The sequence below is a fragment of the Lissotriton vulgaris genome, unplaced genomic scaffold (genome assembly GCF_964263255.1).
Source record: "Lissotriton vulgaris unplaced genomic scaffold, aLisVul1.2 SCAFFOLD_535, whole genome shotgun sequence".
NCBI lineage: Eukaryota > Metazoa > Chordata > Amphibia > Caudata > Salamandridae > Lissotriton > Lissotriton vulgaris.
The window spans coordinates 686,543-712,276 of NW_028250319.1; the positions used below are offsets into that span (position 1 = coordinate 686,543).

Here is a 25,734-nt window from a genome sequence, read left to right on the forward strand (position 1 = left end):
AAGTCAGTGGAGCCGCAGCTGCCGGAGATCCCAGAGAGCGCGGAGAAGAGCAACGCTGAAGCCTGCCTCGAGGACGCCAAAACCCCGGTAACTAAGCAACGCTGTGCTACAGTGTTGCAGGCCCCACCTGAGGAAGCATCGAGGAGTGGGGATCAGAGTACAGAGAATGCCGGTGCTGAGCAGCTGGGCGAGAGACGGAGAGAGCATTCTGGCTTCATTGGAGACCCTGTAGCATCTGAAGTTCATGTCAGCCTGGAGGAGCACAATCGATCCCCGGGGGGATAGACTCTGCCGCATCCTAGGGAATCGTGAGTACCTGGTGAAAGGATCAAATGCGGGTTGACCCAAATGGGATAATGCAAGATAGAGGGTGAGCAGGCTCGCCAGAAGGGGACTGCTTCTTTTCGCTTAATGAGGACTCGGAATCGCTGCTGTTAAGCAAAGGGATTCAGAATCTGTGAGCACCTCATCTGCCCAGAAATTATGCAGGCAGAATATCTAGAAATATAAAATTGGGCATTCTCTGTGTGTGCTTCTAATCATTTGTTCCTCACAGGTGCTTCATATTGTATCATAAAAAAGAGCTCTTATCTGAAGTTAGGTAGGTACATAGACATTGTTTGTGTCTTCTCTGGGCAGTAAGGAAGAGATAGAGTCCTTTTCCTTCTCTGCCCGTCCCAAACGTCCACGAAAGCAAGCAGAGTGTTTTCTGGAGGCCTTTGGTATTTCTGCCGTCTTGGGACACAGTTTTGAAAAGAAGAAGTAGGGGAACAGAATATTTTTAATAAAAGCAGTAGGGTCACGCTGTGCCCTTCCAATCCTGCCCACAGACACAGGCACTGTCCTCTTCTTTTCTGTGCTGGCAGCTGCCCCCCCCTGTTTCCTATTATTATTTACTTTATTTCTATCTTGCTCCTCACTTACTGAAAACCGTGACTTGAAGAAACGGTTCACAGCCTTCTTTCATTTAGTTGCTTCCCTGTGAAATGGATCCAAAAAAGTAAAACACTCTTGTGGAAAAAATGCTCTTTTTATGACATTTTTCTATTACAAGGTGCTGCCTCAGGATGGAGAGAAATAAAAGGTTTTAAATATGAAAAATAAACACATAACTAAATAAATCAAGCCAGAGTGTTGGTTGCAAAGTGGCCAGATTGATCTTATTTACATCCAAACACATCAGCCTCACTTTACAGACTTTTTAGTGAAGTGTAACTTTTTTCCCCCTCTTTCTTTGAACAGCATTGGTGTCCCCAGGTGGGGAAGTGCACTATTCCGGGATGTATTGCAATACCTGGTTCATGGGTGGATTGGAAAACAAAATGTGTACCATGGCTCTATATTTATGGATGTAAAGCAAGCCTTGCAACATCAAGTGGCAATTTTCCAAAATTCAAGATGCATCTGGTCTGAACAAGTAGGATGAAAATACATCAAATCGCCATACTTTTTCACTTTCCATATCTACTGTTAAACCTTCTGATGTAGATATTGAGGGGTTTGCATAAGACTTGTGTTACCTGGTGTTATAACTAGTCAGTATTTAGATAAAAATGACAATTTAACATGCTCTGCAAAAGATAACGGCTTGCTGATAATGGGTAGACAGGCTAACTTATTTAAACAAGCACTGGCATAGCCAATAGAGCACACATTTGGGACCTTATAAGTGTTCAGCCATGCAACAGTTGATGTTGTTGCACTAAGGATATTGTGCTACATAACTAAATACTTATAAGGTCCCAAAAGCGAGACCTATTGGCTATGCCAATGCTTGTTGGCTTTGCCTCCAAGTTGTTGATCACGAGATCCACGAAGGCGGTTGCTCCCCACGCTGCTCCAAGCCCTAACCTGGTATCGTAGCGCAGCTCGCACTGCTTCTGCTGCACTCGTTTGGGTTAAGCTGCTCTGCCATTGCCTAATTGGAGACTGCGCATTATTTCTAGATTAGTTGGACATTGCTGCCTCTGCCTTCAATTTCATTGTCACGCTGTGCTGCTAGACTGCTCATTGTTTATTTATTAATTGCACATTGCTGCCTGTGCCTGCGTGCCGATTCGTGCCTGATTGTGCCGATTTCACTGCTGTTTTGACCGCCGATACCTTTAACTGTGCCCCTAGCTCGTCCTGGTCGCCTTTTGGCTTGCAGCCATTTTGTTGTTGTTGTTGTGACCCCCAGTCCGGCTCTCCACCCCGCTCCCCGCCTCCCAGCTGATTCTCCCTCGCCCCTCCCCCTCCCACTATCCACATATGACAGATGCCTTTCCGTGCAGCGTTCACGCGCAGCGGTCGCGCCCCATGCGCGCCGAAGGTGCGCCAATGGTAAGCCCGTCTACGCCCGTCCATGCCTGGACTGCGCCCAGCGCCAGACCCCCAGGTCCTCGCAATACCCACCCCACTCGCTTAACGTATGACGCCGCTACTCTCCTCGCCCTTAACACAGGACGCACCCCACAATGCTGCGTAGCTACCCCAGGACGCACCCACGGACCATTCGCATGCTACTTATGCAAGTTCGACTGCATCAGGACCCACACCAAATCCTCCTCCTCCAAACACAGCTCCGACCCTAACCACCTGAAGTGCATCCTGCTGAACACCCGCTCGGTCCACAATCACGCCACTGAACTCTGGGACCTTCTCGACACCACATCACCGGACGTCGCCTTCCTTACAGAAACCTGGATGAATGCATCATCAGCGCCCGACATGGCCATAGCCATCCCGGATGCTTACAAGATCATCCGAAAAGACCGCACCAACTAAACAGGAGGAGGCATTGCCATCGGCCATAAGAACACCATTCGAATCACGACCAGCTCCGACGATAACCTCGCGACTGCCGAACACCTTCACTTCCAGATCCACACCGACCCCAGGACCACACTTAGAGGCACCCTCATCTACATACCACCAGGAAACCGCACACAATTTAATGAAGACATCACCGACTGCATCAGCCCACATGCCCTCACCTCCGAGAACTACATTTTACTGGGAGACCTCAACTTCCACCTGGAAAAGAATAACGATAACAACACCACCACCCGTCTAGAAAATCTGGCTAATCTCGGACTCAAACAACTTGTTGACACCCGTACCCACCTTGCCGGACACACGCTCGACCCTATCTTCACCTCCAGGAAACATATCTCCTTCGATCACACCACGGCTCTCCATTGGACGGACCACAGCTGCGTTCACTTCAGCTACAAAGAGACCACGACCCACATCCCACCACAACCTATTCCTCGAAGAAACTGGAACAAAATCACCACCGACCAACTCTTCACATCGCTTAACCAAAACTCTCCCACCATATCATCGGACCCAAACCAAGCAGTCACCAAACTCACACAATGGATCACCCACAGCGCTGACGAATTAGCACCCTTGAAAAACCACCAGATCAAACAAGGTAGCAAAAAGGCCCCTTGGTTCAACGATGACCTTAAGAAATCCAAGAAGCTATGTCGTACCCTCGAGAAAACTTGGAGAAAAAACCCAACTACTAACAACCTGACCACCTTCAAGGACGCCACCCGCAAACACCACCAACTGATCCGATCCACCAAGAAATCAGCATTCAAGGATCGACTCGACAACAACAGTTACAACAGCAAAGAATTATTCAACATCGTCAGAGAATTTACCAACCCCACTGCCGGCACCAACGACATAACTCCCTCCCAAGTCCTCTGCGACTCCCTATCCTCTTTCTTCCACAACAAAATCGCCGACATTCATAACAGCTTTGGAAACCTGTCCGAAGAACAACCACTCCACCCACCTCCGAACCAAAACAGCACTCTCACAACCTTTGCGCCAAAGTCATCGAGGAAGCCATCAATAGTCAGCTCGCCGCATTCCTTGAATCCAACAATTCACTTGACCCCTCACAGTCCGGCTTCCGAGCCAAACACAGCACCGAAACCGCCTTCATCGCTGCTACAGACGACATCCGAACGCTACTGGACAACGGAGAAACAGTTGCCCTCATCCTACTTGACCTCTCCGCCGCCTTCGACACAGTCTGTCATAACAACCTAATACAACGCCTCAGCAGCATCGGAATACAAGGAAAAGCGTTGGACTGGATCATCTCGTTCCTCCCTGGAAGAACCCAGAGAGTCCGCCTCCCCCCATTCAAATCAGAGGCAACCGAAGTATTCTGCGGTGTACCACAAGGATCATCACTCAGTCCCACCCTCTTCAATGTGTACATGAGTCCTCTCGCATCCATTGCACGACAACACAGCCTCAACATCATCTCCTACGCTGACGACACCCAGCTGATCCTCTCCCTCACCAAAGATCATAACACCGCCAAAACCAATCTACACGATGGAATGAAAGAAGTAGCCGAAAGGATGAAGAACAGTCGTTTAAAACTAAACTCGGACAAAACGGAAGTCCTCAACTTAGGATCATCCCCCTCTGCATGGGACGACTAGTGGTGGCCACCGGCTCTGGGCACAGCACCCATACCTACAGATCACGCACGTAACCTGGGCTTCATCCTAGACTCCTCCCTATCGATGAGCAGACAAGTCAACGCCATCTCATCATCATGCTTCAACATCCTACGCATGCTCAAAAAATGTTTCCACTGGATCCCCACCGAAAAAAGAAAGACAGTCACCCACGCACTAGTCACTAGCCGACTAGATTATGGAAACACCCTCTACGCCGGAACCACAACCAAACTGCAGAAAAAACTCCTACGCATCCAAAATGCCTCAGCCAGACTCATACTGGACATCCCCCGTCAAGCTCACATTTCCGGTCATCTGAAAGATCTCCACTGGCTTCCCGTCAACAAAAAAATAATGTTCCGTCTCCTCACCCACGCACACAAGGCCCTCTACGTCCTAGGACCCGAATGCCTCAACAAACGACTATTGTTCTACACACCCACCCGCCAACTACGTTCATCCAATCAAGCCCTCGCCACTATCCCGCGCATCAATAGATCCACCATGGGAGGAAGATCTTTCTCCTATTTAGCGGCTAAAACCTGAACTTCTCTCCCCACTCACCTCCGCCTCACACAGAACCACCTCTCCTTCAGAAAGCAGCTAAAAACCTGGCTATTCGATAAATGATGCACTCACCCTCACTCAAGCGCCTTGAGACCCTCTGGGTGAGTAGTGCGCTATACAAATTACTGAACTTGAACTTGAACCCGCTAAATGAGTTGATGGCAGTGCACACAGCTAAAAGTTCCCCCATTGCAACTTACAGTGCCAGACTCTGGGGAGAGCAGGAATACCCTGATTTTCAGGCAAGGGAAAATATATTTTTGAGGCGGTTACTTGCTGTGCTTAGAATTACCTCAACCTATGTTTTCATCACTGAATAGGGGCTAGGCTGTGTTATCAATAGCATTTGCCTGCAACCATTGCTTCTCTAGGGGTCCATATGGACAAAGCCTTAAGCTGGTTTCAATAGGATGGTCCTGTTACATTTCCTCAAATTCAACAAAGCCCTTTATAGTTCTTGATTGTCTAACAAAAAGAACCTATGCCACAGTTTTGACATGGCTGAGCTGTTTATCAGGCAACAAATGTCAAGAGTCAATTTTATGGCTTTTTTAAATATGCCAGAGGCAGTCGTGCAGTTCCAGAAATTGACTGTCAGGAATTCTCTACTAATTCAACCTCTATCTGAAATAGCACCATATCTTACATGGGTCGCAAACCTATAGGACAGATCTTTTCTAATACGCTTTAAATGTCAGCCTATGCATTAACTGGTTGCATCCCAACCCCAGGTCAATATTCTGATAAGCTTACACTATGTCAGTGTGGTGATTGTTCACCACAGAGTACAATTCATGTTATGTTGTTTTGCTAATTTTATACAGCATCAAGAAAGCTGTTGCTGCTCCCTAATCAAAAGTATGCCAGCGTTAGACAGTGCAGATCGGCGTTGATTTTCTTACAGTCTCTTTCCTCTATATCAGCTCACCTGGCTAAGTCAAATATATATTTAAATATCAGTTAAGTTGAGAGCATCTCTTTCGCTGTTCTAACTTGTGGGATTCAATAATGTTTTTCAAGTTCTTGTACGGTCTTTTATCATCAACATTACATTATTGGTATGTTTTTTTATAGCGCGGGGATGCCTCCGGGTCACCAGGCGCTCTACAAATCGTTAAATAAATAAATAAATAAACTAAATGTGTCTGCTCAAGCTATACAGTGTTTTCATTGTACCATCTCCTATTTCTGCATTTTATTTTTGTATTGCTTTGACATGTTTTCATGATGAGACCATTTACTGTGTTGAGTAATTTTAATAATGTAGCATGTTCTCATAATGATGGAAAAATGTACCACTCACGTCGGTTCATATGATGTACTTGTTCGTTGGGGTTTTAAAAATACACTGCTGTACTTTGTTTTTCTTTGATCTTGTTTCTTTTCGGGTTATCTGTTTATCAAAATAAATACATTTTAATGATAGGATAATGCAGGGTTCTAGGGTTCTTAAAGGTATGGAGGTGTTTATGCATGTTGTACTATTTACACTGCAACACCACTTCATGTTTTTTTATTTGAAGTTGACTTTCTTAGCCAAATAGACTGCTACTTTTTCTTTTTGTATAATTTGTTTAAAATAAAATCAGCAAATCTTGATCTTAGATAATGTTTCTTTTTATGGATTGGGCTAGGAAATATGCAAAATTATCTTTAAATGTGTGTTTTCCTGGATCGTGCACCTGCTCATAGAGATCCTGCCTTTTATGAATATCAGAAGGCATCTCATGGTGAAGAACTACTCTTATATTATGGTGATAAGTGCTGTTCATACCAAACAATCTCTTACCACCAAGGACATATAAGAGCGCCAGTCAAAGCTGTCCTGTGATCAGGCCCTATATTTCAGAATTGCCTTTGAGCATAACACAGTTTTTTTATTCCTCAGATTATGACTTTCCATTCCCTTCTGTTAACATCAATGTCAGTGTATGTAACACCCTCTGCATCAGGTGTGTCTACTAGAGTCGCGAAAGGTGTTCGCAAGCCTCTTTCTTGAACACTAAACCAAATAACATTCTGGGTTTATTAATCAACAATTTAAATAGATAAATCATAAATTTCTTTATGTAATTTGAGCTCACTCTCTTCTATGTACCCTAAAACCTATTTTTTGTATATGCAGCAACGTTACTGGACCATCAGAGGATGGCTCTGGATCAATTACTGCCACCATGGCCGCCTTCAAGTCTAATTCCTTTAATCATCCAGTCTTAGAAAATGACACCCTGGCAGTGGGCACACCAGTCTACATTGGTATTTCAACTACATTCACTGATGGAGACAAATTTACCCTCAGGGCGGAGAGGTGTGTTGCTTCCCCCAGCATCAACCCGGCTGATCCCAGCGTTGAACTAATATCAGGCGGGTAAGTGGTAATTTCTCAATACGGATCTACCTGTCTCCTCCTACAATAACTTAGTCGCTCCCTATGCCCAATGGAATGTGAGCATCAATATGATCCCAATGCAATTATTAGAAGACTCTGAGTATCAGCAGAAAATGTTACTGATAAATAAGAGAAAAAAAGTTGAATAGAAATAGTAGAAATCAAATGACAGTAAAATGAATGTAAATACATTTATGCAAATATTCATCAAGAACCTATGTGTTTTTTGCTTGGAATGGGAATAGACATGAGTACGTTAATATTGTATTATGTATGTGGCAGTGGCTCGCATGACACAGCGCCCTCTTCTTAAATGATGGTGGTGAATCCATTCTTCATGAGAAATAATGGAGTATATGTTTTCAAACCTATTAAATTTCAATTCATTTAGGAAACACAATACATGACTTCACAGTCTAGACATAGAAGGGTATAACGTGTATGTAAGCCTGCCTACACCTATTGAAAAGGGTGGAGGGTGAAACTAGAAAGATTGTTTTTGAACTCACATATAGGACATTGGAGGAACATTTTGGAGATGTATATCCTGGGGGACATCTATTCTTTGGACTTTGAAAGGAAAAATGAAAAGGTTACTAAGTATGTTGCCGAATTAAGCCAGGTATCTAATACTTGGGAGTGTGTGAATTTATGTGACTTACTAATACATGATTATTATGAAGCACAAACAAACCAAAAATTCTGGAGCCCCTTTGAGTTGATAACCCTAACCTCAGGGATGTCATAGAAATACTATAATGTATAACACACACTGCATCATGTGTAATTGAGGTGCAGCCTCCCACTGAATATTCTGTTTGTGGCAGAAGGGGTCAGGCAAAGCTGCCAACATCTTGAGATGTGTCAGGAAACAAATCAAAAGCTGACAGTCACAATGTTTTAGATCTGTTAACAGTGGGCACTTAGCTTGTAGTCATGTATGTTGTGTTAACAATTCCAATCGCAGAAGAAAATGTAGCAAAGGCCATGAGGCACATGTTAGAGGAAAATCTCACAAATCGAAGTAAATATGGTGCAGGAGCATGATGCCAGCAAAGTAGTTTTTCACACAAATGGTAATGATGAAAAAAAAAAGGTTCCAAGTTGTGAAATATAGTGAAACAAGTTAGTTTGAAGAGATGCTTCTTCCCCATATACAGTTATTGACAAGAGTGTTTTGCCCAACAGGGAAGAATCACTAATCATGAATAACTAGAGATTGACCTTGCAGGGTTTAGATTTTTTAAATGGAAAAAGCCATGGGAAGATTTGCGGTATGATTAAATATTGTGCCCAGAGTTACCTGAAGTCTATTTTGGTGGAGTCAAAAAGGCTCCCTCTTATTATTACCTTGCAATGATTGTATAAAATGATGTTTAAACTGCTTATTTTAAATTCTGTATACTGTAATGATCTATTTCATCTAACTAGATCAAATAAAGTTGTATTGTTTAATTGATTTATTGACCGTGCAGGGCAAAACAAGGACCCAATCCCAGAGAATGATAATTGTGCAAATTCCCTTTAGAAGTATTCTACAAAAGCTAAGATTTATATCACCAAGGAAGGGGGACATTTATTGGGATGTAAACAAAACCTGTTGTGCACAAAGTTTGCCCCGCACCTAGCCTCATGGGGAAACATTCAGAAGAAGTATGAGAACCAATAGCAGGATAAGGGGTTATAGAGCCCATTGTGGTCACTGGATGGCTTGCATCTGTAGTAGTGGCTAAAAAACCTGAATGTAGGGTAAAGTGTATTTATGTAGATTTACATGACCTAAATTGTCACCTTATACCCAAACATAATGAGTTTCTTAGGATGGTGGGTGATGTTGGATGTTTTTTTATTAATTCATGATTCTGGCTGTACATACCAGCATGTTGGTCTCCACCCAGCTCCCAGTCATCTTAGCCCTCACTTGTTACACCTCTGGGGTATACAGATTACACTTAATACCGTTTGTGTTGGCTGTGGTTGCCGTCACCTTAAAAAATACTGATTATTGGGAGACCTTCTCAAAGTATATTCTTTCAGGACTATATTCTTACATATTCGATATTCTAATCTACAGACTCGATATGGCTGAACACATTAAAAACAGAAAGGTGCTAATTCACTTGAAGGCTCAGAGCACTCCACTGTTAAAAATAAATGTCAAATTAGTGTGAGATCAGTTATCTACCTAGGAAATATGATTACCCGAGAAGGCATTACACCTAAACATGACCTTATCTTGGTGGTCAAAGCAGCTCCTTGTTCCACTGATAAAGATCAGCTTACAACATTTGTAGGCCTCGTTGAGTTCTGTTGCTACTTAATATAAAACATCCCTGATACTCTTCATCCTCTGAGAGTGATATTAAAGAAGAGCATGAACTCTATTGTAATGAGGAGAGAATGCCCCTACTTTTGGATGCTTTATATTCATAGAAATACAATGCTCACAACTGATGCTAGTTCAAAAGGACTAGGCGCCATATAAACACAAAATGTAGGCAGTAAAATATGTATAGGTGCTTTTGCATCAATGGCAGTCAGGTGATCGTAAAACACCTATTCGAACGAGAGGCCTATTACTGGGCCATAGACAATCCAGGTGTTTTTGGGGCGTATGCAGTTTTCCATCCCTACTGATTACAAACTCCTTATCCATGCATTTGCCCCTAAAGGGTCGAATTGTTCCACTCCTACAATAGGCAAATGTTAGATGTTTATAACTTTGTTATAGACTAGATATCTGCTGTAATATATGCAGTTCCACTCTTAATAATGCTTACCTCTCTAGGTTTTTGCTACTGAGGAGATGAAGATGTGATTCTGAATACTGAGTGGGAAAGATGCCAAGCTGATGGAGAGACTTTAGTAAAAGTAAAAACTTTTAGGAGGGCAGGTCTGAGAATATTTGAGTAGTTCCAAGAATATGAGTGTACTTGCTTCTGGATTGTGAATGATTCCATACTAGCAAAATGAAAACAAAAGCCAAAACATGTTTTGACACTTATTACATTTATTTATTGCTTCTTCTGGGCTTCTTATGGCGTTCTGAAGTCAGTTATTGATCGAGGTGCTGATATACAGTTTCACCACATACCAAGCCGGGAGCATTATAGTTCCATTCAAGCAATTCTATTTGTGTTTTGTAGTACTGTACAATTCAACCTGCCAGAACAGTTATCATGCTCACAGCTACATATTATGGCCCAGATTTACAAATCTACATGCAACGCAGCGCAGCACCCAAAGTTGTTGCGCTGCATGCATGCGAGCGAGAGAGGACAGCACCATATCAACAGAGCTATGGCATTCTCCTCCCCTTTCCCTAGATCTGGTGCAGAATTATGCTGCAGAAAACCACACATGCACCTTTGTGCCTTAGTGCAATAGAGTCTGCATGAGTCTTGTACTGGAAGGATAGCCTTCCTGTGCAAATTAGTTTGCTTAGACTGGCTTTAGAACTTTTCTTATTTTGTATGTGTGCAGTACAGTGCAGCATTTCCCCCTTTTAATGCCTGCTTTCAAGTGGCATTCATCTTTTCACAAAACCCTGCCTACGATTGTAAGTAGATAGGACTTTGCATTACAAATTATGAATAGTAACGCCGGAACTCCCATGTGCCACACATGGGACCCCTTCTTGACACAGAGGATCTCATAGCAGTGCTTTGCAGTGGTTTGCATTCCTTTTTCTTTCTTCTTACAAACCAATGCAAACACCAAGTTTCCTTGTATGTAAATCTCCAAAAATATTTTGCATCAGTTCTGCGTTAAAAAAGTATTGCAACCCTGATACAAACCCTTAGAAAATATGGACCTATATACGTAGTTCACCATCCATACCATGTATTCACTATCAATGCTTTAGCCAATTACTTAATTGATACAGAAGTTTTAATTTAGTTATGGAGTATCAACCTGGTGTAAGAAATGCAGTTGCCAACCGTTTGTCACGGGTACGTCTCCAGGATGTTGATACTTAGGAAAGTAGCTTTGATGAAGACATATATTTTTATGTATCTAGTGAATGAATGGTTTATAATGTCATTTCATAACAATTCTTACAAAAAAACTGATAAAATCTCCCCAGGACTTACTTACTTCATTACAATTGGTACATACCTAGCAAGTTTTTGATATATTGTATAAACTATAACAAACGAAAATTATTTTTACAAACGACACTTAAAAAAAGATAAAATCAATGAAGAACTGGTATTAAACCAGTTCTTCATTGATTTGATCCGTTTTATGTATGTATCTAGTGAAAGTATTGCTGAAAAAGAGTGGGAAAGATGTCTAGGTGAAGAAGCAGCTTTAGTAAAATTAGATAGCTATGTGATGGAGGGCTGGATATGGAACATGTTTTAAAAATCAATCTCAAATCCCTTTAGGAGATTTAGGATGCACTTTATGAAGGGAAACTCTCTAGGGGTGAACAACAGATATTAACTTTCTCACTGAGATGCAAAATTATAGATTTAGCTCCTGAGGGCAACATAAGAAGCCGCACCAAGAATCGAGTGATTGCATCTGATGTGACTGTAGTGATAAGATAAAAGTAATTCATGAAACACCTCTTTACTCCAAGAGTTTCCCACCAAACCATAGGGCAAGAGGGCCTTGGATATTGTGAGTCCAGTACAAGATCAATAAGATTGGGGGTGTAAATTTCCGATGTCTCAGCAATCACACTGGCACATCTAGTTAAAAAGCATAATGAGAAGCAGGACATGAGGAAGGCTCAAGATGCAGTGGAAAGAGAGAGATGTGCAAACTGCATACTTGAAACTAACCAAGTTTTAAGGCAGAGATGAATGAATGAATAACTTTATTGTGTGGTTACTTAAAACCATTACATTAAGATCAAGGTATAAAATTACAAAAGTTAAAAAACCACAACATTTCAGTAGTCAGGCGTATGTTAAAAAGTTCCCAAAGTTCGTAAGGGCAAAAAAACACAGAATGTCTGGTGACAAGCGTTTATAAGAAGTTCCCAAAGTTCATACGGGCGCACGCAGTCGGGGGCCTGTGAGGGCCACCGGGGGTCCTACAGCAAGGTCTCTATTCCTGCGTGGCCTTTGCTGCTGTCAACTCGAGCCGAGTCTGTTGTATAAATTTTCCGAATGAGGCCATCTGTTTTACTACGCTCAAGGTGTATAGATGATGGATTGCTTCCTTGACTGTGCGTGTTCCAGCGTCCCTGAGAATGGGCCTAAGGTAGAGTGTGCGGGGTGCACGTAGAGCGGGGCAGCAAAACATTAAGTGGGCCAGTGACTCTCGTTTGTAGTTGCAGAGTCTGCAATCCCGAACTCCTGTGCCTGCATTTTCCGGGTGATATAGTTCATTGAGCGGCAGGGGGTGCAATCTGTAGGCGAGAATCTTGTGGAGAGCTGGGAGGCCCACGGCCTGCGTGAGATGGTTTCGAGGATTGTGCGTGATGTGTGGCAAGCATAAGGACTCATGGAAGGCTCTTTTCCTGAGGGACTCCAAGTCCAGCTTCCGGGAGCGTGCACGCACTTGTCTCTTTATCACGTGTTTGATGGTCGTGTAATTGACAAGATCTGGGTTCCACGACTCGATCACCAGGTTCAATTGGGTCATGGCAGCTTCGATGGTAGCTGACCAGGGGTTCCCTGGTTCAGTAAAGATGTGTTTCAGGACGGCCTTTAGTGTGTTATCGCGTGCCGCTGTTACGAGGTAATAATATTTACTTAGGGCTGCCATCTCTTCCAAGGTTTGTTGGTTAAGGGCGAATTCCAGGCGGATTAGAGTGTTTCTTATGCATTTCGGCAGGTGATACAGTCTCTTGTACGCCCCACAATGGATTTTTTCCAACTCCTTGTTTAATTTGCCTGGATACGCCTGTTGTGCGTAGTTGAGGGCCGGCATTAACTTGGCCTTGAGGACTCTTTGAATGGCTGTTGCTGATGGACTGTGTATAAGGGCTTGTAGTTTGCATAGGGCAAAGGTGATGGACTTACCTCTACCCTGTATTTTCTTTAAGTGGGTACCGCACGACCCTGATTCATGAAAGGAGGCCCCTAAGTATAAGTATTTCTGGGTACTGTCCAAGGTTAAATGGCCGAGGCTCCATTTTGCTCTTTTTTTTGGGGGGTAGTGCCCAAAAATGACTATTTTTGATTTAGTCTGGTTTGCTACCAGCCTGTTTTTGTTGTTATATATTGCCAGGGCGGTGAGTGCCTTTTGGAGTCCTTTTTTTGTGTGATCCAGAACTACGAGATCATCCGCGTACTGCATGAAATTTTATTTTGGTTGCCCCGATCTTTGGTGTTACTAAGGTGGCCCCCAGCAGGGCTGTCTCCATGTCTGCTGTATATAAGTTGAACAGTAGAGGCGCCAACACGCACCCTTGTTTTAAACCGCGGTTCGTGTCTGTGACAGTGGACCAGCTTTCTCCATAGAATGGTACGGTCTACCCCATCGAACGCAGCAGAATAGTCGATGAAGCAGGCAAATAAAGGGAGGCTTTTACGCAGCCGTGCTCGATTGATTAGGTAAGAGAGTGCTGTGATGTTATCTACGGTCGAGGACCCTGGTCTGAAACCGGTTTGACAGAATGGCAGGAGATTTTCTTCACTTGCCCAGTCTGTGAGGTCTTTCAGGATGGCACTTGTGTAAGCTTTACCCTCAATGTCCAACAGGGCGATCATGCAGTAGTTTGTTGGGTCTGATTTGGTCCCTTTTTTATGAATTGGGTGCAGGAGCGAGCCTCGCCATGAGTCAGGCACAGCCCCCGACAGCCAATAGTCAGAAAATAGGTAGGTCAGGTTTTCAGACCAGAATTCGATGTTTGATTTGAATAGGTGGCCTGGTAGACCGTTGGGGCCCGGTGTGCCGTTTGCTCGAATTTTTTTTAATATTTTGGACACTAGAGCTTTTCCGGGAGGGGGTGTTGTGTTAGTAGTTAAAGCCGGGTCCAATTTTTGTGGGGTCGTGTTGTGAGGCTTGATGGTAAGTCCTTCTTCCTGGTAAAGCGCTTTTACATGGCGGACCCAGACAGATGCCTCAAGGGAGTTTTCTCTATGATTTGTGCCTCGACCAAGATGACTGATGTAACTCCAAAACTCTTGTGATTTTCCGGGGCTCAAGAGATCGAAAATTTTCAGCCACTGAGCCTCGCAATGATTACGCTTTGCGGCCCACACTTTTATGGAGTGGCTCTTTGCAACCTCTTGCAGTTGGATTTTGTTTTTAGGTGTGCGGTTTTTACTGTAGGCTTTACGTTTTTTGTTTAAGTCCTTTGCACTGGTTTTAATTTCTGCTTTGAATCCGAGTGTGGTCGGAGGGTGCCAGCGGATTGCCCTGGGTTTGTCTCCACCTCCCCTAAGTTCTGCCGCTAGGGTCAAGGTGATTCCTTCCCATATGGCTATCATCTCCTGGTTGTGTTTACGCGGGGGCCAGCCTGCCCACGTGTTTGCCCAGTTGTTAAAGGTTACTGTGGCTACCTTCCCCCATTTTATTCTTCTGGGCAGTTTTGTTAATTCTTGGCCGTCTGATGCCCCCACGCATATCGGCTGATATCGTGATTGCACCGATAAGTTCATGGTTATTGTTAGGGCTGCGTGATTGCTATCATTACGTAAGGAAATCATGAAGTTTATCATTTTGTCTTGCAGGTTATCGCTTAAGATGATGTAATCGATCGTCGTTTGGTTGTTATACGTGTGACCGATCAAGGCTCCAGGGGTGTTATTTAAGAGCAATGTGTGGGCCGTCGCCAGTTTGTGAGAGTTTAAGAATTCATTCAGTGCTTCAGTCCCCCCGCGGTGTTGTTTTTGCTTGGTTGAAACCCCTATGTTATGAATGTTAAAGTCACCGAGGATAATGCAGTCTAATGATGGGTAGCCTAGCAGTAAAGTTTCTAATTGATTTGCGAGTATGAGCGAGTTAAATGTATTCTCCTGCAAGTTGTGATAGATATTGATTAGTAGTATTGGTGGGATTCCATTGGTCGAGTTGGAGAATTTCAGAATACCCGCCTGTAGGGTGTCTGGTAGATTATGTAGTTCCAAGAATTCTATGTTCAAGGCATGTTTTATATAGACGCACTTTCCCCCTGATGGTCTTCCGAATATGTTGGTCTTTTTAGCCGCTTTACTATATTCTGCATATCCTCTTAGTGAGAGTGGATGGGTCAGCCAAGTTTCCTGTGTGCAAATGATGTCTGCTTCCTCCAAGAATTTCACCGCAGCTGGGCTTAGTAGCAGCTTTTTGAGTCCTGAGACATTCCACGTTAGTATTTTTAGACTCTCGGTGAATTTCTCTTTTTTCTTTAGATTTTTTTCTCGCTCGCTAGCAGCATGTTGAGATGTTCGAACTGAATTTGCCGGGCGGGCTGTATTAGGAGCTGGGATTTAGTGCAGATGACAGCCAGGACCAGTCGTTGCAGGAGTGACCCCTGGTTGTGAACAATCGTTTTCCTTGAGTGATGTTTGTTGTGATCTTAATTGGGGTGCCGTTGATTGGGCTGTTGTTTATGCTACCTTTGCACCCCTGGAGAACGGACTCAATTTTTCACCGATGGGTGGTAGGAGCGTTTGTGGATGTAAAGTCAACCATGTCCTGTGGCTGATTGTCCGGCTTACGGTGTGGGATCGATGCTTTTAAGATTAAAGGATATTTTTGGGTCGGCTTTGCCTTTATCTTTATGCCCCAGCTTTCTAGTAATGGTTGTTGGCTCCTCAGTGCCTCCGCCAGGTCTGGTCTGATGAAGGTTAATTCCGTTGTTTCATTTTTTTCTTCGGCATCTGGGGGCAGGAAAGAGATGGTCTTGATGTCTTTGGTTTTTATACCTTCCAGTCCCGGCAGTTTTGCGCAGAGTGTTAGAGTTTACTTCGGTTCAGGATGTCCCATTTTCCTTGAGAGGTGTATTCTGGATATAACAGTATTTTCCGGTCCTATTCATTTGCTTGGCTTGGAATGGCCTCTTTAAGCCAAATTTTGCCCTGGATTTTGATTGGAGGTGTCATCTTCGAGCCGGGCAGGTGAAAGTTTGTCTGCTGGTTTGGTCCTATTGTCGCTTGAGGTGCCTCCATGGGCGTTGTGCTGGAGGAGCAGTGCTTATTCCGTTGCCTATCGACGGCTTGCTCCGGTTTAAAGGGAGTTGGCCCGTGGGGGACGCTCTGAGAGTCTCCGATGGTGACATTGATAGTTTTTGGATTATCGGGGGCTATTGCTTCGCTCATTGTGAGCTTGGTTTGTGCTGGGTTCTCAGATCTGGTTTGGCGAGGCTCCTGCAGGTGTTGCGTGGCTTCCTCAAGGTTGGTTGCCTGCGAATCATGCGCATGTTTTTGTGTTATTGGTGCTGTCGCGGGTTGAGAAGCCAGGGGGGGAGCAAGCGAGCTTCGGTCCTGGGCTAAAGTGAAGATGTGTAAGTTTTCGGTCGATGATCCTGTGACTTCTGCTGTATGCATGGGGGCTGCCAGGGTAGGCTGCTTATTGGGTCGTAACCAATTGTGAATAACGCTGGTGGCGTATGCGTTATTTTTCTTCTCCTTGTTGAGTTTTCTTAGTTTTTTCTTGTTTTTCCTTGACAGGTTTTGTGACTCTGGGCTGGACGGCTTGAGGGTTGGTTGGTGTTCCTGACTTTCAGCCTTTGTCAGGATTAGTCTTGTGCCGCCAGGAGAGGGCGAGGCCAAGGGTGCTGGCTTTTCCGAGCTGCTTGGGCAGGGGATGGCCGGGCTGTTATCCGTGGAGTGTGCCATGGCGGGGCCCTGTGTGATTGAGGGCATACTCTTCAAACCGTTTTTTTTATTTGCTTCACCCTTGAGGTCCTCTATTAGAGTGGTCATGATGTTTGGAAGTTTTTCTAGACTGTGCAGAATCGGACTACAACTGCATGACTCTTGTTTGAATTGTGTGCTGTCCTGCGCTCTGCGTATCAGGGCGTTTAAGTTGTCCAGTTTTGAATCTATCCCCGATATCAGATTTGCCACTATTTGTAGAATGTTGATCTGCACATCAAGCTTGTCCGCGTGCATTATCGCTGCGCCGGTCATTGAGACAAGGGCTTCACTGATTGATGATAGATGATTAGTATTTACAGGGCCGCTATCCGAGGGCGGGGATGGGGCCGTTTTATCATCTTCTTGGAGGCCCGATCTAGGTAAGTTCAGTAAGTGTTTTGGGGTCCTGTCGAATAATTGTCGGGTTACACCTTCCTCCATGGCCGGCGAGTCATAGAACAATTCTGTGTGCGTTGGTATGGTGGGGGGGGTTGTGCCTCCTCTCTTGTCGGCATGGGAGCTGTCTGAAGTGACATATATGCTCGCTGTAGCTGCAGAAGGGCTGCTCCGCTGGCAGTCCGCTGAGGGGGGAAGAGTCTGGGCTGTGATGTTTGGTTGGGTGTGCCCAAGTGCCTTCATATCCAGTATCAAAGGTTTGGGGCGCGTGCCACTCTGGAGGGTAAGTATTGTTGGTGAGAGAGGTATCCTGTTTGCCTGAGGGCTTCAACTCTTCTTCCTCTGTTACTTTGATAGCGAGCAAGCTGTCCGAAGAGCTGGAACAAGTGGGGGTAGAGGATGTTTTTGGATTCAAGAAACTTCTTATGTCTCTGTTCCCGGCGGGACAGTTTGAGCGGTCTTTAATGCTGAGCCTGGGCTTGAGCATGTTTTGGTTCGGGGTTCTAGGAGGCTTTCCCCTGATGTCAGATGGGGGGTGGGCTGGGAGGGAAGGAGCAGGCAGTTCCTCAATGAAGTCGATGTCTTGTCCCGGGAAGGTTGGAGTAGCTCCAGTCGCTCCCGCTCCCCCTGCATGTTCCTCATCCCAGGGCCCTGGGCCTTGGTAAGGTCCCCCTAGCTCTAGTACTGGGGGGTAAAATAGCTTCGCCTTCCTTCTCTTGGCAGAGCTATGCGGCCGGGGCTTCTCCTGCGGTTGGATTAGGGTAGAGTTTCTGGTCCTCATTTTGGGTTGGCTTAGGTGGCTTAGGTGATTTGCCGGCTCCTGGGTTACTGCTGCTCGATTGGAGGAAACCAAAGCCCCCAGGTGAGGACCTGAGCAAAGTCCGCTCAGAAGGGTACAGGCGGTGGGGGGGCTGCGTTGCTCTTCTTGGCGTTGCCTCTTACTTCTTGCCACGCGCTTTTCAGTGGGGTCCGCCGGCTACAAGAAGGATCCTCGCGCCTCACGCCTAGCGCTGATTTTCGCCTTGGCTGCTAGGCTGCTTTAAATTGGTGAGTTGGTAGGTTGGTAGGCAGCTCGCTTACTGCTGCTGCTGCACTTGTGCACTTGTGCTCTTGTGCTTGTGCACTTTTGGTTAATTAGTCGCAGTTTGCTGCCACTGTTTGATGCCGCTGCCACTATTGCTGTTGCTCTACAGCCGGCTATCTTTCGCTTGACGCTGGGGGAGGGGCGGGTAAATGTATGGGTGAATGTGGCAAGTGACGTGGTGATTAGCGGTGCGGTGCGGCGGTGAGGTGCGGGTGCAGTGCGGTAAAGGTGCAGGTCTCCGCTTACCGCTTACTGCATCCCTGCATTCCGCGTGCCGCCACCGCCGCGTTCTTCACGTTCTCCTTGCCTCGTTCCCCTCGCCTCCGTTGTGGGCTGTAGGCTGTAGCAGGCACTGTGACGATGACTGGGGTGGCGGCGGGTCCAAAGTCCGGAGTCCGGCTCCCGGGTTACGGCCCTTCAAATCGCCTTTCAGACCTCGGATCTGATCTCTGATCTCGGGTCCCGGCGGCGGCGGCGTTCCTGCTTGCTGTCCGCCGCACGCCACAGCTCTCTCCGCTTCCTCGCTCTGCTGCCGCTCACCGCCACTCCCGCTGCTGCTGCTCTGTCGCCACTCTTTAGCGCCCTCTGTGCTTCCTCTCGAAATCTCTGATCCTCTATCTTCTATAGGCAGAGATGAGAGAGAGTGTATGTATGTAAGTGCTTCTGTCTATGTCGATATGTAGAAGTCCATGGTAAAATCTGACAGACACTTCACCATACCTAACTGAAAACTGAAAACACTTGTACCCAACTTACTACAGAAGAAATGTTTACGGGGGTGCTACCACTTGTCAGGCTTTACTTTCCTTTTTGCTTACACATGGGGCACCCCCTCCCTACCTGAAGCTATGCTACTGGTCCAGTTTCTGCTAAGGGATTGGATGGTATGTTTATACTAGTTATTAGAGTTTTATATAGCGCAAACTAGACCTGAGGCATCGGGTATTAGAGCACCAGTTTCGTTACAGATGAAAACATTGATTTTTCTTAGGCACGGGGTGATTGAGTGATTTGCCCAGAATCACAGGATGTGTAGCGTCATTGCCGAGACTCAAACTGGTTCCCCGGGTCCGAGATCGACCGCCCTAGCCCTAAGGCTACATCCTTTTCCGAGTGATGGAGGATTGTACGCAAGGCTGTGAACTGTTCTTTTACGAAGGAACTAATTGAGTTTTATGAGACCTTCATGGAAAAGGGAATCCTGACATACGTACCATGGGTCCCAGTCAATGAAATTACATTTATTTTACAGAGAATATTACTGATGCATCAAAAACAGCACCACATTGTCCTAGGTTTATTTAATTGGATGCGCTTGTTAACTGTATGGTTAAAGAGTATTTATTGATGGTCTGAGTCAATGCTTACAGTGAATGGGATGATTTTCTAAATATGGTGTAGGATTCCACACTTCCCCCATCCTGTGACTGAAGTATTCCCTTTTGCATGTGTTGGATTTGGCCTTGTTGCCTCAAGTTCACTTAAATGTTTTGCTTTTCACCTAGACCATTTTCCTGACAGTTAGCTGTGAATTTAGGTGCTGAAGGTACTTGCCACTGCTAATCAGTGTGCAAGTGCAGATGTTCTCTCTATACATTTTAGTGGTGTTTGATTGTCTCTGATTGGTATGTTTACCTTACGAGAAGTGATGTACACCATGTGTGCCAGAGCTAGTACTAAAGAAAATGCGCAGAGAGGGTACATAGGTCTTCAGTGTAGGGCCTGCATGTATTATGCTGAATTAGCATGTTGTCCTGACAAGTGCTACCACTTGTCAGGCCTTAGTTTCCTTTTTTCATACACATGGGGCACCCGTGTAGGACGTCCTAGTTACCCCTAGGCAGGGTGCAGTGCAGGCAAAAGGCAGGACCTGTACCAGTGTGGATGCTAGGCCCTGACAGTGGAAAAGGCTCCATTTCATATTCCCTGGTGAATGGCCATCCTGCCCATAGGACAGAATGGGGGAGGCTGGGTGTAGTATTGTTCGCCTAATTTCCCAAGAATTGGAAATGGAACAGCGAAGTGTGGTATGTCTGAACTCACAGCATCATAACATATCTTTTTGGGTAGATGGTTTTGTCGCTGTGTGTACAGAAACGGCTGTTTGTGCTTTGGACCTTTTTGCTTGTCTCAGCAGAGTGTGAATTACCTGCCTGGATCTGGGAGAGGTGAGAAAGGCTGAGGGAGGTCGTGCCCCTGGGGAGGGGTGGAGAGGGTGCCAGGCTGCCCTGCATCTTGAGTGGGGAGTAGGAGAGTCTTTGCGAGGTGAAGAGACCTGGTTCAGAGCCATAAACAATAGACCCATCTCCCTCTAAGTGATTAAAGATCCTGACCCCCAGAATCAAAGAGAGAATAGTGACACTGGGGTAGAGATACGCAAGACTGATTTAGGGAAGGGTCGGGGACCCCTGAGCACAAGGAAACTTTAAAGACAAGGAATGGTATAACTAGAAGAACTGTAACCCCAAGACTTTGGTTAGGTTTTTGTCATGTTGACGATGTCGTGGAGAACGGTCTCGGCATCATTCAGAGTAGTGCTGGGAGTGCTTTGAAGATGCCGTGGACTGGTCTAGTCTCTGGTGGCTTTGACCTGTCCACGATAGGGAAGAAAACCTCTGCCTCAGGAAGAGTTGCTGAATAGGCCGTGAGAGATACTTGATCCTTTTGTTTGTGATCTGTAGCTTGTGGGCAGTTTGTAGCTCTTGACCGAGGAGAGACTGAAAGGGCACTGCAGTGGGTCATGCCATACCATCTTCCTGAGCAGGACTTTGCTGTATGCTGCATCCTAAACCCCAAGGGCCCGAGGTGAGCTGGCTTCCTTTTCGGAAACACAAGAACATAAAAGTCTCCAGGATATCTCAAGTGGCGTGCTGGTGGGACCATGTCGTGGCAGCCTGAGGCCTCCGAAGGGGTGCCCATGGTGAATGTGGGCACCCGGAGCAAATCAAGACTCTGACACGCAGGGTGTGTGTCTTGGTGCTGCTACAGATGTGAGTGCCCGTGGATTGTGGGCATCGGGACGCAAAGGGGTTGCATGTCGCAGGGCATTCCGGGCACTAGTGAAGAGTTCCGGGACCTCGTAGGCACTAAGTTGGAGTGAGTCTCTGACACGCGGGTCGGCGTGTGGTGGTGCAGCCAGGGCATTAGTAGAGAGCGCCTGGTACCTCGTGTGCACCAGGAGGAGAGGTGAGACTTAGACATACAGTGTGCATGTTGTGGTGAGAGCCGGGGGTTAGTGGAAAACACCTGAAGACCGTGTGCACCAGGATACGGAGAAGTCCTGACTGTGCTGGAGAGGTGGGCCAAGTGATTGGGCCCTCGAAGGCAATGTGTGGTAGCCTCAGCGTTGTGGGAAAGGCTTTATGGAAGGAGTTTGTGCTGAACATTGGCGGCCTGGACCGGCAGCCCTGCAGGAGCTCAACTACCGGCCCGAGCGTGCCTTGCCCATGGTGACAATGTCCTGGAGTGAGGCCAAGCCACTGCGGCAGGAAAGGAGAGTGGGGTCGCGCCCCCCAGGTAAAGTGGATCATCGCCTGGGGCAGGGTGCAGGCCAGGAGTGGAACTCTCTCGGCCTCTCGCTGCTGGCAGCTGTGTGCGCCTGTTGTCAATGTCAATGTCAGATATTCTCGTAAAGCGCAAATCTCACCGGGTGGTCTCATATCGCTAGCAACAAAAAGACAGTGATAAAGACAGCAACCAAAAACCGAAAGCGGAAATTACTGAGAGAATAGCCAGGTTTTCAGCTTTTTACGAAAGCATCTGTGGTCAACTATGGACGAGAGGTGTGATGGTAGTTTATTCCATAGCATGGGGGCAAGATAAGAGAATGAACGGCCGCCATTACGCAAGGTTCAAATGAGAGGCTGAACAAGGTTTGATGTAGCACCAGACCTTAAAGATCTTCCTGTGTATACCATTGAATTTTTTTGATAGGTAGTGTGGGCCAGTGTCATACATTATCTTATGGGTGAGACTTAAGATTTTAAAATGCCTCTATGTCGCACCGGAAGCCAGTGGAGGATTTTAAGATTAGGGGTGGAGGGGGATCCAGGGGGAAGATTAGGAATAAGTCTAGCAGCGGCATTTTGTAGGATCTGAAGCTTGGAAAGCAAGTCTTCAATTAGAGCCGTAAACAGAGAGTTTCCGTAATCAAGACGGCTGATCACAAGACCTTGCACCATTGGTTTCCTCGCTTAAATGGGTAGCCACTTAAAGATTTTGCGGAGATTCCGCATAATCCCATAGCAGACCCCTTAAAACCTGAATACCATGGGTTTCTATAGACTGAGAACTGTCAATGGTGATTCCCAGGTTACACAAAGCTGTCTTAGGAGAGGGACATGTGCCCAAGTCCCAGGGCCACCAATCCTGCACCCAGAGTTCATCAGCTCTCCCAAACAAGATGATTTCAGTCTTGCTGCCATTTAATGTTAACTTGTTAGTACTCATACAGTTGATCTGATCTGATCTGATCCGAACTACAGGTGACAAGCAGTTGGGTGTCGTTGGTATACAACACAGTCTCAAAGCCGTATGATCTAATGATACCAACAAGAGGTGTTAGATATAGATTGAACAACATGGGGGTGAGAATTGAGCCCTGTGGGACCCCACCTGTAACTGGATGACTACAAGAGACTATTCAATCAACGAGAACAGTAGTAGAACGGTCCGCCAGATAACTCTCAAACCAGTCTAAGGCCTTACCTCTGATACCTACCTCCCACAGTCGATGTTCCAATATACTGTGGGAGATGGTATCAAAGGCAGCAGACAGATCCCGGAGAACCAGGATTGCTGAATCTCTCTTTTCCAGTTTGTCAATAATTTCAACAACTGCAGTCTACGTACTGTGGGTGGCCCAAAAGTCTGATTGTGAGGGGTCCAGGAGACCGTGGTTCTCTAAATGGGCAGTGAGACGTTTTTTTAACTAGATGTTCCAATACTTTCCCAAAATAGGGTAGCAGTGAGATGGGACAATAATTAGCTGGTAGATTAGGGCCAGCCAGAGGTTTTTTGAGAATGGGCTTGACTTGGGCATGTTTCCATCTCTTCGAAACTTTAGCTTGCTCCAGTGACATGTTAAAAATTCCTGTTAAGACATTAGCAAATAGGGGCATGATCTTAATGCAGTATTGGGTGGAAAAGTGTCTACTGGAGAACCTGATTTATTCTTGATTGGTATGCACCTGTTACAACGCATTTTTTACAACGCACTACCACTACAACGCAGGCATTACAACGCATACCATTACAACGCATTGCGCTGGGGGGCGCTCTAGGATAAGAGGTAAGTTTAATTTACTATCCAACACCTTCCCTAGGGTCCACGGGGACTGGAGTTAGAATAGTAAATTATACTTACCACTATCCAGCACCCCAAAGCGCTATGCGTTGTAACGGTATGCGTTGTAAATACCGCGTTGTAATGGTATGCGGAGTAAAAGTATGCGTTGTAACGTCATACATCCTTCTTGATTATGCCTTCTAATACTTCAGTCGTAGTTATGGGTTCAAATTCTGTTAACAGGGGAATGTCATTTATTGCCTGTGGTGGAGGTGCCATAGACGTATTATTAATTGGGTGATGGAAATCTATGTCATGATGAGGAAAAGAGGAATAAATAGTTTTAATGTTATTTAACGAGTAGGAGAAAAAGAGGACTGCTTAACATGAGGGGAAGTGAATTATTTCAATATTTTGTAGAGTTCCTTGCTAGAGTGAGCAGCATTGTTTATTCGCTGAGTTAGGGATGTTTTTTAGCCCATTTGATGTTTTTTATATAGTTAGGATGAGACTGCCTGTAGTTCCTGCGGTCTTCGTCAGTTTTGGTTTTCCTTCACTGACGTTCGGCTGTTTTACTAGTTTTTTTATCAATTTTCATAGCCACAGTGAACCAATGTGATGCTTTACTTTTTACTTTAACCTTGATCAACGGGGCGACCTCATCTAATACAGCTAAAATAGAAGTTTCTAAAATGCGAGTAGCCTGTTCCACAGTGTCAGATTGACATATCTGCTGTGGTTTAAAGTGGGCTAAAAAAGAGTCTGGAGTTAGTTTACGCTAGGGCCGTATCAAAATGGTTCTTTTCAGTCCTGATCTCCTATAAGACTTTATAGGCATGCCAAATTTTAAAAGATAAATTATAGATGTTGCTTCGGCCCAGATCTCTGTCCGTGCTGGTCCCGAATGGGGCAGTCCAGGGGCCAAGGCCGGAGTGGAACTTGGGTGTCATCGCTGATCTGTATTGGGGGCAACCGGTCGCACAACTTCTAAAAACAGTCATATAACACTTTGCATATTGGCTGCTAATGAACTATTGGATTATTGAACAACGGCTAACACTAGAGGTGCTTAACGTACTCAGGGGTTAGTGCGCTACTCACTACATTAGGTTTCTCTTGCAGGATAGGGGATCCTAGCATAGCACACTGCATTGGTTATTTACTGCACTGTACTGAATTGCGCTGTGACACTTTACCTTGTTCCTTCCTTACACAGGGCATGCTAGTAGCGAACTGAGTTGCATTATCTTGTGTGGACTCAGTACATGATCTAGGCGCAATGCATTGCTTTGTTTCACTGTGACACTGTACAGGAACCCATAGTTAAGTAGGGCAGACTCGATGATGAAGCATGTCACGCACATTGTGTGTGAGTGCGGGCAGTTTTTTCAAATAATTTAGTTTTTCATAGTCCTGTCTTTGCGTCAAAGTGTCTGTTGTTCCCCACCCCCTTTTGGTATGTGTACTATATACTTGGGGGTTGTGGGGTGGTGGAACTTATTTTGGGACCCTCTCCCCTTTTTTGTGATGACACATCAGAGCTACCTACATTGTCACTGCCATATCACCAAACTCACTACACATGTTTTGGAACAAAACCACAATGAGGACACAATGAGATGGATGGTAACTGACAAACAAACATGTATTAAACTGTTCCTTATTTAAATTGTTTTTTTCCTATTGAAGGATAAGCAATGGGTTTGTAGACACAAGAACCATGAATTTGGACTCAATTACACCATCTCTTGGGGGATGTATCACAGATATGATTCCTCAATAAATAGGAA

The 25,734-nt window shown here is 45.4% G+C and overlaps 1 protein-coding gene across 1 annotated transcript in view; it reads left to right on the top strand.

Moving 5' to 3' along the window:
- The window catches only part of LOC147663291 (IgGFc-binding protein-like), a 248,438-nt gene that overhangs the window by 208,653 nt on the left and 14,051 nt on the right, over positions 1-25,734 (top strand). Inside the window, exon 6 of the mRNA XM_086950554.1 lies at positions 7,168-7,410. Within this exon, the coding sequence (XP_086806680.1) occupies positions 7,168-7,410 (243 nt within the window). The remainder of the gene's footprint in view (positions 1-7,167; positions 7,411-25,734) is intronic.